Source organism: Aulostomus chinensis, chromosome 20 (assembly GCF_037954235.1).
Source record: "Aulostomus chinensis isolate RoL2024-O1b breed Wild chromosome 20, RoL_Achi_v1.0, whole genome shotgun sequence".
Lineage (NCBI taxonomy): Eukaryota > Metazoa > Chordata > Actinopteri > Syngnathiformes > Aulostomidae > Aulostomus > Aulostomus chinensis.
This window is the reverse complement of record NC_141339.1, coordinates 23381952-23396333: the sequence shown is the minus strand read 5'-3', so window position 1 is coordinate 23396333 and position 14382 is coordinate 23381952. Positions and strand designations below refer to the sequence as shown.

Genomic DNA, 14382 nt, shown 5'->3' with positions numbered 1-14382 from the left:
TTTTTAGCTCATCAGTTTGTTCTGGCTTGGGTTACTGTCTAAACTGCATTCCACAACCGGGCCACTGGAAAGTCCAGGGTCCCCTACAGAGCTCAGCAGCAGCCAGGGTTCACATGATAATGTTTTGATGAAGTCTGATACATCCGAAGTCGCCCTGCTGACACGCCGCAGCCGCACGCCGCCGTGTTGCAAGTCAGCGACATTCAGTCGGAACGGATCGTCACAGGTCTGAGCTTCTGCTGGTCTGGAGCGATTTTACAGTCACACAGAGTCCAACTGGTCAGGTGAGTCTTTCCGCTGATGGACGATAAACATGAGCGGTGAAAATCACCTGGGCTGGCGATAACGTGACAGACGCCATCTAGTGGCTGCGCAAATACAACAGGGAAGAAGCAAATAAGATGACGACGACGAGGGAGAAGTGATTGAGCTCCTGTGTCCACTCATGGTCACTTGTTGCTGTTCTATTTGTGTCAAAGGATTTAAAAAGTCATGTTTTTCTTTTTTTTAATGGCATGGTCATGAAAACAATTCTACAAACAGATTAACAGGAGGCTGATGTGTTCATCTCATGTCTGATGTCAGAGTTGTGTGTCAGAGGTCACAGGATCAGGACTGAAGCAGGATGAAGATAAAACGAATATAAACAGATGGCAGATACCTCCTCTCTTTCTCTTTTTTACTGGATATCTTTCATTTATGATATCAGAGGACGTGCTAAATTTAACACGTGAAGCGTGAGTGAGTCATCACGCCTGAAGCTGCGGCACGAGTGCCAGTAACTGGATCTGATCATGAAGCTGAAGGGAAACGTCTGAAAACACAGAGCCATCACAGCGCGGTGACTCCCACTTAGCCTTCTGCTAGCTTAAATGCGGATAATTTAATCGTGTGACTCTTCCAGACTTTCCAAATATCATCGGACCAAATAAATCAAATTCTGATAAGTCAACTGAGTCGTTTCACACGTTTGCGAGGAGCTAAAAACTCATTCACCCGCTGATTTAAAGCCTCAACAGTCGCAACTGTGCCTTGGACACTAACATCACAGTTGTAGTTACTCTCACTGCCAGCAGAGGGAGACAAAGTCATACTCTGGTGTTTTAAACGTCTTTCGATTGACCAAAACGACCCCCCGGGTCACTTTCTCCTCCTGTGCCTGACCTCTGACCCTGGTTAGCGTGCCAAGAGGCGAGCAGACCGGTGAGGTCACTTCCTTGCGACCGAACACACGAGGTATCTGCTAATCAAGAGAATGGAGTCGCCTAAGCAGACTGAGCTACTAATGGGATTACTGCACTATTTATAGGCTAGCACAGAGTGAAGTACAGCGACACAGAGCCATTCATGCTTCTCTGCTCCTCGTATGTTCCACTGGGATGTTCTTGTTTTGACAACAAAGGAACCAATCCCACTGAGAAGTTCTGCGTAGCGTTACACTCCTACACCCTCTGTGCCGTCAGGCTCCATCGACGCTGGAAACCTGCTCACTGGGTTACATGTTCCTTCATTAGCATGAATGACTTGACCTCAACCAACAAACACACTTGTAGATTATTTTCCCCTTCAGTCTTAAAGCTCAGGGTCTACAGTCCACCTCTGAGCCACAAGAGGGAGCTGGTCAGGGTTCCTCAGGGTCCTGAAGCTGCCTCGGAGGCCCCGAAGCTGGGGTGCTCATACGAGGCCGAAACTACCTGCTACTGCCATTGTAGCAAGGAGGTAAATATAAAAGACAAACTGACAGGAAATTACAAAATCCCCCTTTTTTATTTGGTTTAATTTCATAGTAATTCATTTACAGATCGTCCACAGGGAACCACAACGGTGAGTGATACACCCCAAGAACAAAACACCACCTGGAACGACAAAAGAACCATCGGAACCTCATGTGTGTTGCGTTCAGGTGTGGTTTTTTGTCACTCGTAAAAAGAAATGCAGCATGTTTTTGGTCGATTGTCCCAATGATCCGCTTCTCCATGAGGGAACACGAACTTCAGGTCCATGCTAACTCGTTAGCATACATGAATTCGCTGGAAGCTCACAATATGCTAACAAGTTAGCATGGAGTGCCTGAGCTCTTAATTTAACAGCCAAGATGACCAAATCATCATTTCCTGTAAAATTAAATCATAGCTTTTCTATTTCACATAAATTAAAAAAAAGGATATGTACACTGTTAAAACAGACATTAATAAAAACAAGTCAAAACAAATGTCAGTTCATTTGTGGTTTTATGAGTTTTTTTACAATATTAAAAAAAAAACAATAAATATTCTCAGGGTGCGATGGCATTGTAGGGTTTATGATGAAGTGTGAAATCTGACGGATGGAAGTACATCCAGGTTTGGCTACTTTATGGTCCAAATCACTTTTTGTGTTCCGGAGAAAAGCCAAAAATCCAGGGAAGGACATTTTGTTTGAGCTGGTTTTCATGAGCAGCTGGAAACTCGCAATTATATCCTACAAATCTACAAATCTACAAAATTTTATTGCAGTTCGCAGGAAAAATTTAGCAGCGGACTGTAAATGTAGTCCTTCATGGATTCTTATTTATTAGAACGTGACAAACGGCTGCTGTGGCTTCTAATAATAGAGGGAGGAAAACAAAGCAGTCACACCAGGAGCCCGTTCCTCCGCCTCAGCCATGAGCCGGCGCCTTCTCAACTACTTATGCAAACAATATTAAAAGATTAGCCTGACGCTGACGACGCGGAACAGTTTATGGCAACAAAATGTTCCTGAGTGAACTTTTATTTTATGCACCAAATGTCTTTTCCAGAAAATAAAATAAATTTGTTCTTTTTTTTTTTTAAACTTAAATTCAGTGACCAGATTTCTGGACAGAAATGCCGCAGCTCAGGAGATAATTTCACCCTTCTAAACAAAATGGAGCACTAAACTGGAGGCTAGCGCTAGCAGGAGTTAGCATGAGAGGCTGAATGAAAGGTGACGTTGGTGACAAGTTAATATTGTTTGCATAGTGACGCGTCTCCTTGTTGTGCTGTTTTCTTTTTTTTCAGCTGAAACACATCATGAACGAATGGAACAGCAGCGTCGAATCAGAGCAGCCGTGAGGTTTCACAGACGGGGAAACTTCTGCTGCCGGAGCTGAAACGACTCTACAACCTGCCGCCTTTCATCGCACGCACGCACAAACGCACGGCCTTTATAGTACCACTGAGATCCTGCACAACAAAAATAATGCCAACTAAGGTTCTTTCTTAATCTTCGTGAAGGTTCCTGTAAGAACCGACCTGATCCAAAAAGGGAAACCAGAGCGATGCAACAAGGTCAGTGAGCAAGGAAGTTAAAAAGCAGGAAATGAGTGTTTATTTGAGTGCATGTGTATAAAAAAACGTTGTCATGATCATCAAAAAAAGACACCTGGTGGCTGTTAAACCCGACCGACACAGATCCAGATTCACTAGGTTTACCCCGCCGGCGGCTACGGCCCCACCTCGCATCTGGGCTATACGCCGATGTGGCGAGGACAGTGAGCATCAGTCACCTGACACTCTTGTTAGCGTTGGCGCAGTTTTCCCCCCCGACACTCAGACAGAGAGACCTAAAAACTTCAGACTGAGCAGTTGCAGCTGTCAAAGCAGTTTCAGGTCAAGAAGCAGGACTTGGATGTTGACGCTGATGTCAGAGCCAGGGAGCTCTCTGAGAGCCGGCGAGCGTCCGTCTGTTGATCTCGTCTTTGTGCATCTGTGGACGTCGTCTCATCGGCCTATCAGCTGACGCAGTTGAGGCGCACGGCTGATTAATTCTACTCCCCCTTTTAGAGTCACAAATCAGTTTCTAAACTTTCGGTGCATTCGGCGGAACTCCCACTGCCTCATCAATCTGCTGCTTTTAAACCAACAATTAGCAAGGTTGGTTACCAGGTTTTCTAACATCAACGTACCGTTTTTTTTCCCGACTGAATGAAAACGGGATACATTTGAGATTGTGATCGACAAGAAGAAATGTCTGATGGGATGAAGAGGGACAATTTTGACTGAAAACAATTACACAATCATCAGTAAATAATGAAGAAATGAACCAACTACAAATGTTGCACTGTCACCGTAGTGAATCTGGACCCGAGGTTCAACAGTTAATCAAGTAAAAGTTCAGTCGATGTTTCTGCAGTGACGTTCTGAGGTACAACAAAACATTTACAGCTGGAACAAAAACAGTGAAAATGGCAACAAACCCGCTTCACAAGGTGCATCGGCCAGACGCCCGCGACAGGAACTACTTCACCACAGCGGTGGCTTACGGAGCAAATGGCACGACCTTCTACTTAAACCTGATCTACTGATTAAAACTGCAACACAGGTGCAACCAAGTGGTTCAGTCAGAAGAGAAATGAAATCAACTGGTTTGGGTGCTGCGTTTCTTCTTCTCAGACATGGCCTCCGCCAGCAGCTACGCTAATGCTGGGGGCTTCATCCTCTAAGCAGTTGGTGGCACCAGAAGCTGGTTTCACCTTCAGGGCGTTGCGCTGGCGGCTGGGGTCTGGACTCCAGTGCTGTACAGGAGGAGGCATGCATCCAAACTAAAGTGCATGCTCACGGCGGGGAGGAAGGCTCAGGCCTGCTCCTGAAGGTTCAGATTCTGGTTTTGGCTCAGACATTTAGAGGAGTCATGCAGTCACTTCTGCTGCGTTTCCTCCGTCCACACCTACGACTGTGGCGCTATTTTGGAGAAGCAGTTTCAGGTCTTTGCTTTCCTCATGGAGAGCGAAGTCAGAACAAGAAAGCGTTATTAACAGAGTCCCTGGCAGAGGAGACGGGAGGGTCAGGACCAAGGGACAGAGATCCGGTCTGCATCTCCTTCCCATGATGTCATCTCAAGGTTTGGCGTCATCCTGACCACCGTCACATCCTGACTGGTTTGAGTGGCAAAACTCGAACAGATCATCATCATCAAGTCCGGACACGTCGCCACCCTGGTCCTTAATGACTAGCGCGCTCATGACCAGCCCCAGCTGGACAGCGGCACACGCTGGAACAAAGTGGACTCATTTGAGGAACGAAGCCGCACTCTGTGGTTTGTCTGTCCTCACGATGGACAAACCAGTAAATGCATGAATATTCCTCGGTTCGTTCCACGGCGGCGTGTGTGTCGTCCAGGGGTTGATGGGACTGACGTCCTGCAGCTTCAATGACGGACAAACTCAGTGCTAGTAGATTACAGACTTCTGCCCCACTGAGGAGGCCAAGAGCCTTCAGGTGCCCACCTTAGAGATGTCGTCCAGTGGGTAGGGTGGGGAGGAGGGGGTGGGGTGTCAGGCGAGGGGGGGCGGGGCCGGCTGGTGGCTGGTTGAGCTCTGCGTCGGTGGGAGCAGCAGTCAGATGTGGCTGGATCGTAAAGGGGGGTCGACTGCCTGAGGAGGAGACAGAGGTCAAACCCAGGGGAACTGGAGCCACTGGTTCCACAAACAAGTCCTCTAAAAATGAAGTCACATGACCGAACTGAAATAAAACTATCACATCAGCACCTTAGCGACGTATCCCAGCATGCAGCCTAGCATCATAAACCAGGAACCAGAGCTACACCTCAGGGTGCTACTTGTCTCCTGGTGGTTTGCTGGACAAATCAAGTTACTGTACCTGCTTCCTGTGGCGGACGCTCATCACCACTGTCATTTCCCTGGGGGGGGGAGGGATACCAGAAACATTATCATCAAACATCATAAGAGAAGCAAAGTGACAGAGAACATCAAGTTCAGCGTAATTTGTCCTACAGATGTCTTCACGCCCCATCAGGAGGACAGACACGATGAGGATGAACAGTGAGTCTGATGACAGCAGGCTGCAGGCGGATGATTGACAGACAGAGAAGCCGTTTCTTTGGTTCATTTTCAACTTGAAGAAGTATTTGATTGATTATCATTTCAGAACCGCATCGGTGTCAAACATGAAGCAGCAAAACGAGCACAAGATTCCTGTCGACGTGTAGTGAATGAGACGAGTTTGCTATGGGGACAACATGCAGGTGCAAGACGGCGTGAGTGATGTGATGGAGGCTGAAGGGAAAATGCGCAGGTGCTTTGTTAGGAGCTGCGATGAGCATCGACACAATCGGCAAGTGACACCAGGGAAGGAGACGACGTCGCGGACGAGACACAGCGATCAGACACACAGAGGAGACACGGCGGCTCTTACGAGTCATTTCGACTCTGGTAAGGTCTCTCCGGGATTTTCTTCCCCTGCTGGATTGGAGGTTGGCAACAGGGGCTCCGGTGGAGGCATGGGCATGGGGAGGGGAATGGGCTGACTTTTACCATCGGGGGTTTCTGGACCCACAGAGGATGTGGGCTGGCCTATAATTACTGTGTTACCTGTAGGTGGAGCATGAAAACACAAGTACTGCACCATCAGAGTGTATTCAGTCCATTGGTGGGTCCGTGAACGCCTCAGACTCTAGATTCAATCCTGGGTTGAAACAAAACGCTCACAAACAAACTAATGTGTCACTGAGTCTGACGGAGGCAGAGATCCAGGACGGTACCAGGGAATACAGAGAATTCACTTAACCACCATCATGAGATACCCTCTTACCTCCGTCCTGCTCCGCTTTGATTTGGGCCTCCAGGTCTTCTGGGTCGACGTACTGGTAGTTCTCGTCGTCCTCAGGCGGTTTGCATTTCCCGCAGCAGAAACAGCAGCAGCAGCAGCAGCAACAGCAGCTGAAGAGGGTGCAGCAGAGCACCAGACCCTGCAAGGACCACCGGACGGGTTAAACCTCAGCTGATCTACCTTTCAGCCACAGCAAAACAAAACCACCCACCTTGAACCACCACTTGGACATGAGGAAGTAGTATTTGACACTTTCCTCTCCGAACTGCTCGGACACATAAAGGCCCATGGAGCCGTACTCATCATAGATCTTCCTCTTAGTCTCGTCATTGAGGATGGAGTTGGCATTGTTGATCTCCTTGAACTTCTCCGCTGCCTCGGGATTGTCTGGGTTCTTGTCCGGGTGGTACTTCAATGCTAACTTCCTGATGGGTGCCAAGGAAAGAAAGCACGCGAGAACTTAATGATGCCAAGTGATGCCGTAACCAAGAGGAAACCAGTGAACATGAGGAAGTTAAATCTTGCTGGGAGAAATCCCCCGTCATTGTGTAATCTAGCAAAGGATATTACCCAACAAGGTTTATGCTAATCTCAAAACGTTGGTCTGCAATGAAAACCTCCCCGCTCCAGTAAATAGAACGGACCCCAGATACGACTCGGCCACAGGAGCTGAATGTGGCCCACTGAGCTCGTAGAGCTGTGGCTCACTTGAGAGCAGGAAAGCTAACGTTATGCTAGCAAAATCCAAAGTTAACATCCTTGCTAATGATTGACTTCTTTCTTGATGTCCATATATCAGGGGTTCATGGAGCCCAGGCAGCTATCAGGTCTGCCTACTCCCCCGGACCCTGCTATGGAGTCTTTTATGATGTTGCAGCAAAATCTTCATCAGCTCCTGAAAAACTGCTAAATAAAGCGGACACACGGAGGTGCGACCGGCGCTGCAGGCCTGTTCACCTGTAAGCTTTCTTGATGTCGTCTGGGGACGCTCCTTTCTCCAGTCCTAGAACCTTGTAGACGCTCTCCCCAGCCGTGGACATCTTCCTCTGGGGGCGGGTGGCGTTCGGTTCAGCCATGGCTCACCTCTGGCACAGGGGACAAGGAAAGACTGACAAATCAAAACCACTGAGAGATGATTCCAAAAGTCCAAGAGTTCAGATTTCGCAATCTGTCAGCAGAATCCAACACATTTTAAATGCACTTCTACGATTCTCCCGCACCTTTGAGGAGAACTTTCATCGCGAGAACATTCTGCAGAGGTTCGATAGATACGTGAATTCTATAAACAGAGATCCATCAGAATCGACCAGCATACATGGCGTTTGTGGAGAGGTCTCTACGACGTTTGCCTACATTTTCTGGCTTTATCCATTTTTCAAAAACCTTTCCAGGAAATATATCGTGGTACAAGCGCCTGCTGTGGGCTGGCTCACAGTCCAAACAAATGGATAACAATTACAATGTACAATGTTACTTCTATTAACATAGTGACACACACACACACACACACACACACACACACACACACACACACACACACACACACACTCTTACTCAGCTGCACATAATGTTGTCCGGGTCGTTGACTAAAGAAGATTATGTTTTGCTGATCTCACAGATTACCCATCCAAGTCAGTGTCAGTGAGAGCCAATGTCCTGGTCAGAGTCTGGCTAGACACACACACACACACGCACACACACACACACTAACACACGCACGCACAAACACACACACACGCGGTCTAATTCGCCAGGTGTCGTATCAACTGGACGGATCAGTCCCTGGACTCCAGGAGACCCATAAAACAATAATTAGGAGGGTTGAATGAACACGGCTCCACTCCGGGCAGCCGTTATTTCAGGGAACCTCAGTGGGGACGGGAACGTTTGGGGGAACTTGCTTTGGAATTTGTTGACTTGACGTAAACCAGACGAGGCAGATTTGCGCGGGATTAAAATCTCAGACGTTTGCAACAGTTCCACATCACACGGCCTGCGTGAATCGAGCCTTTGTTGTTTCAGCTCAGCATGAGAGAGCTTTAGTCGTTCCAGCTCAAGGATAAGAAACAATGCCAAGATGCGTAAACTAGGAATGAAACATCACCACAGGTAGCGTTTCCTTCCTTTTCTATCACCTTGGTTTTAAATATCAGGCTGACGCCATGCTGGGTGTGAGGCCTACTGGTGATGTCACAGATTTAATTCACCTGAGGCTGAAAGCCTGAAGCAGCTCAGTACAGACGTTCACTCAGAGGTGCGGAGAGCATCAAGTTTATGTACCAGGACCCCTGACGATGCCTCGTCAGCATCGGCCTGTCACGGACCGATCAAGGTGTTTGTCAGTGTGCGGGCTCCTGATCACACAAACATTAAAAGACTTCTCTCTTTCCCTCAGCACATAGAAGTGGTGATTTAAAATGGTGCTCGTAGTTTGTCCAGCCGTTAGAGCTCCGCCATGTTTAACTTAGTCGAACAAAGTATATCGAGAGTTTAATTCTAATAAAGCTGTTTGTTTGGGCGGCCCGGTGGAGCAGAGGTCCTCACTGTGGCCCCCCAGCAAGGAGGTTGTGGGTGGAGCCCCGGCTGCAGCACGGGGTCTTTCTGGGTGAGTCTCCATGTTCTCCCTGTTCCTGCTGGGTTCTCTCTGGTACTCCAGCTTCCTCCACAGTCCAAAGACATCAAGAGGGACCAGGTTAATCCAGACTCTAAATTGACCGTAGGCGTGGCTGGGAGAGCCAATGGTTGTCTGTCTCTATGTGTTGGCCCTGCCATGGACTGGTGACCTGTCCAGGGGGAAGGCTGCTGGGATAGGCTCCACCCCCACCACATATTTTTAACATGAATGTAGAACCTGAAAAAGTGTTCGGCACACCTGGAAACCAAAGCTGTTTTGTTTTTTTTTACCTCTGAACTTGAACGTCTCACATAACGAGAGCGTAAATGAACTGCCAGCTGCTTCAATCTCTCATGAATCGTTTCTGTCTTTCACGCAAAGAAACATTTTGTGTTTTCTAGTTCTGGAATCTTAAAATCAGGATTTGTGGCTTTTACTTTCACTTCTAACAGAAAACCAAGAACATTTGGTTCCTGGACTGTTGGACAGACGAACGACGTTCGGATTCCTTTATCGTGAAAACAATCCCCAAAGGACTCTTACGGATCAACAACATCTATGAGGCATTTACGAGAACATTCCCTGGGGTGGTTCAGAGTTCTCAGCCAGCCAATCACGGCCCATCGTTGGGGATTTCACGATGATGCAGAAACGCTGGCGACAGACAATAGACACACAAAGACCCAACAACGACGCAGTAAATGCATAGATAACACGGCTGATTGTGCTGTCTCTAATCCCGCCGTGCCAGTTTGTTCCAACGATCCAACGAAAGCCTTCCACCACACGATTAATCGGTTGAGATCTTAATTGGAGTGAAGCCCTCAGAGAGGAGGTACAGAAGGCCATTATTTTAATCAATGGTGGAAACGCCGCAGGCCCAGATGGCAGCGCCGCCGCAGCCAAGAAAGCTGATGTAAATATTTCTGCAAACCTGCTGCTCAGACCAGGAATCCATCTGTGGACAGGAAGCGGTTCCACAGGATGTGGACATGAACCTCTGAGACCATCGAGGGTCTTTAGTAACCACGCACCCCCCCCCCCCCCCCGGCATCATCGAGGCAGGGCAATAAGGTTAATCAGCCTTAAAATAACTTTAAAAACTAAACTGTTAGTATTCACACGATCTTCATTCATCACACCAACACGAGCGCTGGAGCAGAGACCGTGATGCCCCCCCCCCCAAAGCTTTTGTCTCAGTCTCCAGCAGCAAATCCTTTGTACTCCACGTTTCATCAAGTTCAGGCCTTGATCTAATTTTAGCTGCTATTCATCAAGACGCACTCGCTTCCAGGATGTCAGCTGAGAGACAAAAGCTGAAAAATACCAAACAACCTGCACGAGTGTTTCTGCACTCGCACTGAAAACGCCGGCGAGCGGCCGTCTGTCATTGAAACGCAGGAAATTAATATTGACGTATCTGTCGGTTTTATGCCCTCTTGAAAAATGGTCTGAAACAAAATCCATCCATCTTCTCCCTCTCCTCCTGTTCAGGGTGGTGGGGGTGGAGCCTATCCCAGCAGCCGTTCCCCTGGACAGGTCACCAGTCCATGGCAGGGCCAACACATAGAGACAGACAACCATTGGCTCTCCCAGCCACGCCTACGGTCAATTTAGAGTCTGGATTAACCTGGTCCCTCTTGATGTCTTTGGACTGTGGAGGAAGCTGGAGTACCAGAGAGAACCCAGCAGGAACAGGGAGAACATGGAGACTCACCCAGAAAGACCCCGTGCTGCAGCCGGGGCTCCACCCACAACCTTCTTGCTGGGGGGCCACAGTGAGGACCACTGCTCCCCCGGGCCGCCTCTGAATCAAAATCTTAATAAATCCAGCAGTAAATTCTTGATATTCTGATCGCTGAAAGCAGAAGAGCAGGAGTGTGGAAGCTGAGGAGAAAAGCAAATGATCATAAAGACTTCATATCTGGGGGCAACTGCATGATAAATCTACCTTTGATTACTGCACACATTCATCAGGGCCAAACCGATGCAATCAGGGAGTAAAACAAAAAAAATGGATCATTTTTGCAATCCCCCCTCGCGTACGGTGAAAGTATTTGTGACACAGGACATGTTACTGTTTAACAACCACCAACAGTCCAAAAATAACATCAGTGCCGCACAGCACAAGAAAAAAAAGAAAAAAAGAAGAGTTTTCACATCAGCTGATAACGGCCGGTGCACCCGCCGGGCTCCAGGGAGACAACAGAACCCTTCAGACGCGGAGCTCTCACTCCTCAGCACTCAACAAAGCATTTTCAGGCTTTTCTAGCTGAGACGATGAAGCTTGTTAACATATGAAAACTAAAGACAACCCAGGACCGAGGAGAACTTATTTCCTTGACTCGGGAAAGAGAAAAACTCTCAGAATAGCTCGTCTCTTAAAATAAACCCCTTTCTTGATAAAAATAGCATCTCTCCCTCTCAGGAACAAACCCTGCACCTCCGCGCTCTGACAGCCGGTCCAGCAGATGTTAGTGGAGCAGCGGAGAACGACGGGAGGCTGAACCAGTCACTGGCCACCGTGGAACCCAAGTGCATGAAGCTACACAGGGGTTATAAACGCGACGTGATAGTTAAAAACACTTGGTCAGCAAAAAGGCTGCATAATATCTGACTGAGTTTCCATCGCAATGTCAGTATGATTTGTCATTTTAGAGGGAACGTTAATTTTTGCATCATTGTCCTCTTCCTTTGATAAACCAATTCAAGTGGTGGTGGTGGGATTTTTCCAGTGTCTCGTTCTGGCTTCTGTCGACGACGGCGTGCAGGCGGGACGTCTCTGCAGCTCCACAACCAACACTCCATTTCCACCCACTTGGCCTTCAATAAATAAAGATGGCGCCTTGCTGAGATTTCAGAATCGCAGCTGTGCTCCTGGTGCAGTTTTGATGCCACGTCCTCCGTGACGGTGCCCCCCTGCCTCCTTCACTGGCATCCACTCACCAACCCCCAGCAGGGCCTCAGACGAGGTCAGCGCACGGAGCGAGATGCTCCACGCCGGACTTTGGAGGGTTAACTCCACAGCTAATTAGTGGAAAGGGCTGCAGGCTGCTGGGAGCATCACAGCCTTAACGCACAAGTTTAACCGTTTAAAGACGGGGCCGCACAGACGGGTCGAGGCCTTTGACTCGAGCGTTAGAAGCTGCTTGAATTCCTGGCGGGTGGCGGTGCTCTGGGCTGTCCGGAGGCTCTTGGCACCCTAATAAAGACTCATTTCAACTCGTGGACAATCAGCAGGGATTTCTGGCATGTCTGACATTTTTTTGCTGTGGAACTGTCAGATTCCACTTCCAACGCCCATGAGCGATCACATACGCGGCACAGACGAGATGGATCAGCGGTTGAACAACCTGACGACACACACGCCCGGGCCACGAGTCGCCTCGCTTCACCGTGGCTGCAGCAGGTACAGAAATATGACCCTCGGATGCTGCTGGATGGTTCCACAGGGATTAAACCTCTGCTCATGTCACACACACACTTGATACATCCAGTGCAGCTGATGTCCATCTAAGCCTGCATGGGTGAGTGTGTGTGTGTGTGTGAGTGTGTCAGCAGACTCCCCAAGTGTTTGAAGTCACCTGAAAAATATTTACACACTCCATGTTTGCTTCAGGTGACAAATTCCGTTCCACACATGAACTGAGGGCACCAGGAGCCAAAGGGCAGCAAACTACGTGGTTGGAACATGGAAGTCTGCTGGAACCTGCAGGATCCACAACAAGCCAACAGTTTCAGTTTTAAAGCGCTCGATCTGCAGAAGCTGCCGGGGGTGGGCGGTGCAGCCTGGTACCTGCGAGGCGAATTTAAAGGAAACGCAACGCAACTCTCCGACCAAAGGAGGAAAGGCTGACTTCACATCCAGAGCGCACTTGTTGTGTTGCCTCTGCGGAAGCACAACTTCGACCCGAGCCCGGTGGTGATAAAACCTCCCGGTGGTGTCTGACGAAACGGCGGGTTTGTCCTTGCGGAGCCCCGACGCTAATCCCGGGCTAACGATAATCTCTGTGCACACGGACGGCCCGCTATTTCACACCCCACCATTCATAAATGATTTGAGGGCATTTGAGCAGTTTCCCTCGGCGACCACCGCGTTGACCCGGGTCAATTTAGCCCCGCGTCGGCTCGCAGTCAACCCCTGCTACGTCAACAACCCATCAAACTGACACCCAACCAGTTTACGTCACAGTCGATCTCACCCCCTCGCGTTATCTGTGCCATTATTTTTTAATCTATAAAATACTTTCCTCATGCAAAACTTCATCAAGAGTTGGGATAAAATTCGAGCTCGTGGCCCCCTTTTCTCCTGAAGCTATCAGCTAAGCTAGTAGCAGCATGAGGGCAGTTGCACCAAACCGCGTTTAAACTCCCAAGTATTTCCATGAAAAAAAAACATTTTGTGCAGCTTATGTAATTTAAATTTTAACACTTGAATTCGGCTCACGTCATCCGGCAGTAACGCGAATCCTCACTAAAATTCCTTGACAACCTGCGCCCTTCCAATGTTTTTTTTTTCTAAGTTCCCCTTTTACTACGCGTTTCATCGTACATTTGTCAAACGACCAAAACGAGGGTGCATCCTAAACTAACGCGTTATGACACCTTGGTTAACAATGCTAAACAATGACGGACGCGTGTGCACCAGCAGGTCACCCTTAAATTGAGAGATTTCTTAAAGGAGTTTCGTATGGGGGGAGTGAGGGCTATCCACAATGGGCTAACCTCATGCTAGCTAGCTAATACAGTCAAAACACCTTACCTTGTGTAAACTGAACACTGTATATCTCGCCGTAATACCAGCTGGATCATAGAGGCATCCGGTTTGGTGTCTTAAAGTCCAGTTAAAGGGCTCAGAATCACGGGAATATCAGCCGTGGTGTTGCCGCCGGGTCGCCTTCGTGTCGCGGATCTGTCTCCGGCAAAAGGACGGGGAAGCTGATTGGCTGATTTCTAGGGAACGAAGATGTTGCTTTCAAGTTCCTTATGAACTCCGCCAATTCACTACAACAGGTAATTAAATAAGCATACTGGTACGGGGTATCTGTCTGTAGAACTATATACATGTATAGAACTGCAGAGTAAACACGAAACAGAAACAACAACAACTGAGAAATTCTTCATTAAAGATGCGCAACGTTCATTAATTAATGAGACAATAATCGTCCGTGCAAAGTCACAGAATTCAATACAGTGAAA

At 48.3% G+C, this 14382-nt stretch overlaps 1 protein-coding gene across 2 annotated transcripts; it reads right to left on the bottom strand.

Annotated features, from left to right (window-relative positions):
• Nucleotides 1–1763: 1763 nt before the first annotated feature.
• Nucleotides 1764–14128, bottom strand: dnajc5ga (DnaJ (Hsp40) homolog, subfamily C, member 5 gamma a). Of its 2 annotated transcripts, none has more exons than XM_086188788.1 (7): nt 13946–14128; nt 7527–7654; nt 6781–6994; nt 6552–6708; nt 6156–6331; nt 5601–5640; nt 1764–5374 (listed from the first exon to the last, which is right to left on the bottom strand). In XM_086188788.1, the coding sequence occupies exons 2-5, from the start codon at nt 7643–7645 to the stop codon at nt 6159–6161; spliced, it is 663 nt and encodes a 220-aa protein (XP_086044914.1). In that variant the 5' UTR covers nt 7646–7654; nt 13946–14128; the 3' UTR covers nt 1764–5374; nt 5601–5640; nt 6156–6158. The 2 variants fall into 2 exon arrangements, with proteins under 2 accessions (XP_086044914.1, XP_086044916.1); XM_086188790.1 differs by lacking the exon at nt 13946–14128 and adding an exon at nt 7790–8086.
• Between the last annotated feature and the right edge of the window lie 254 nt (nt 14129–14382).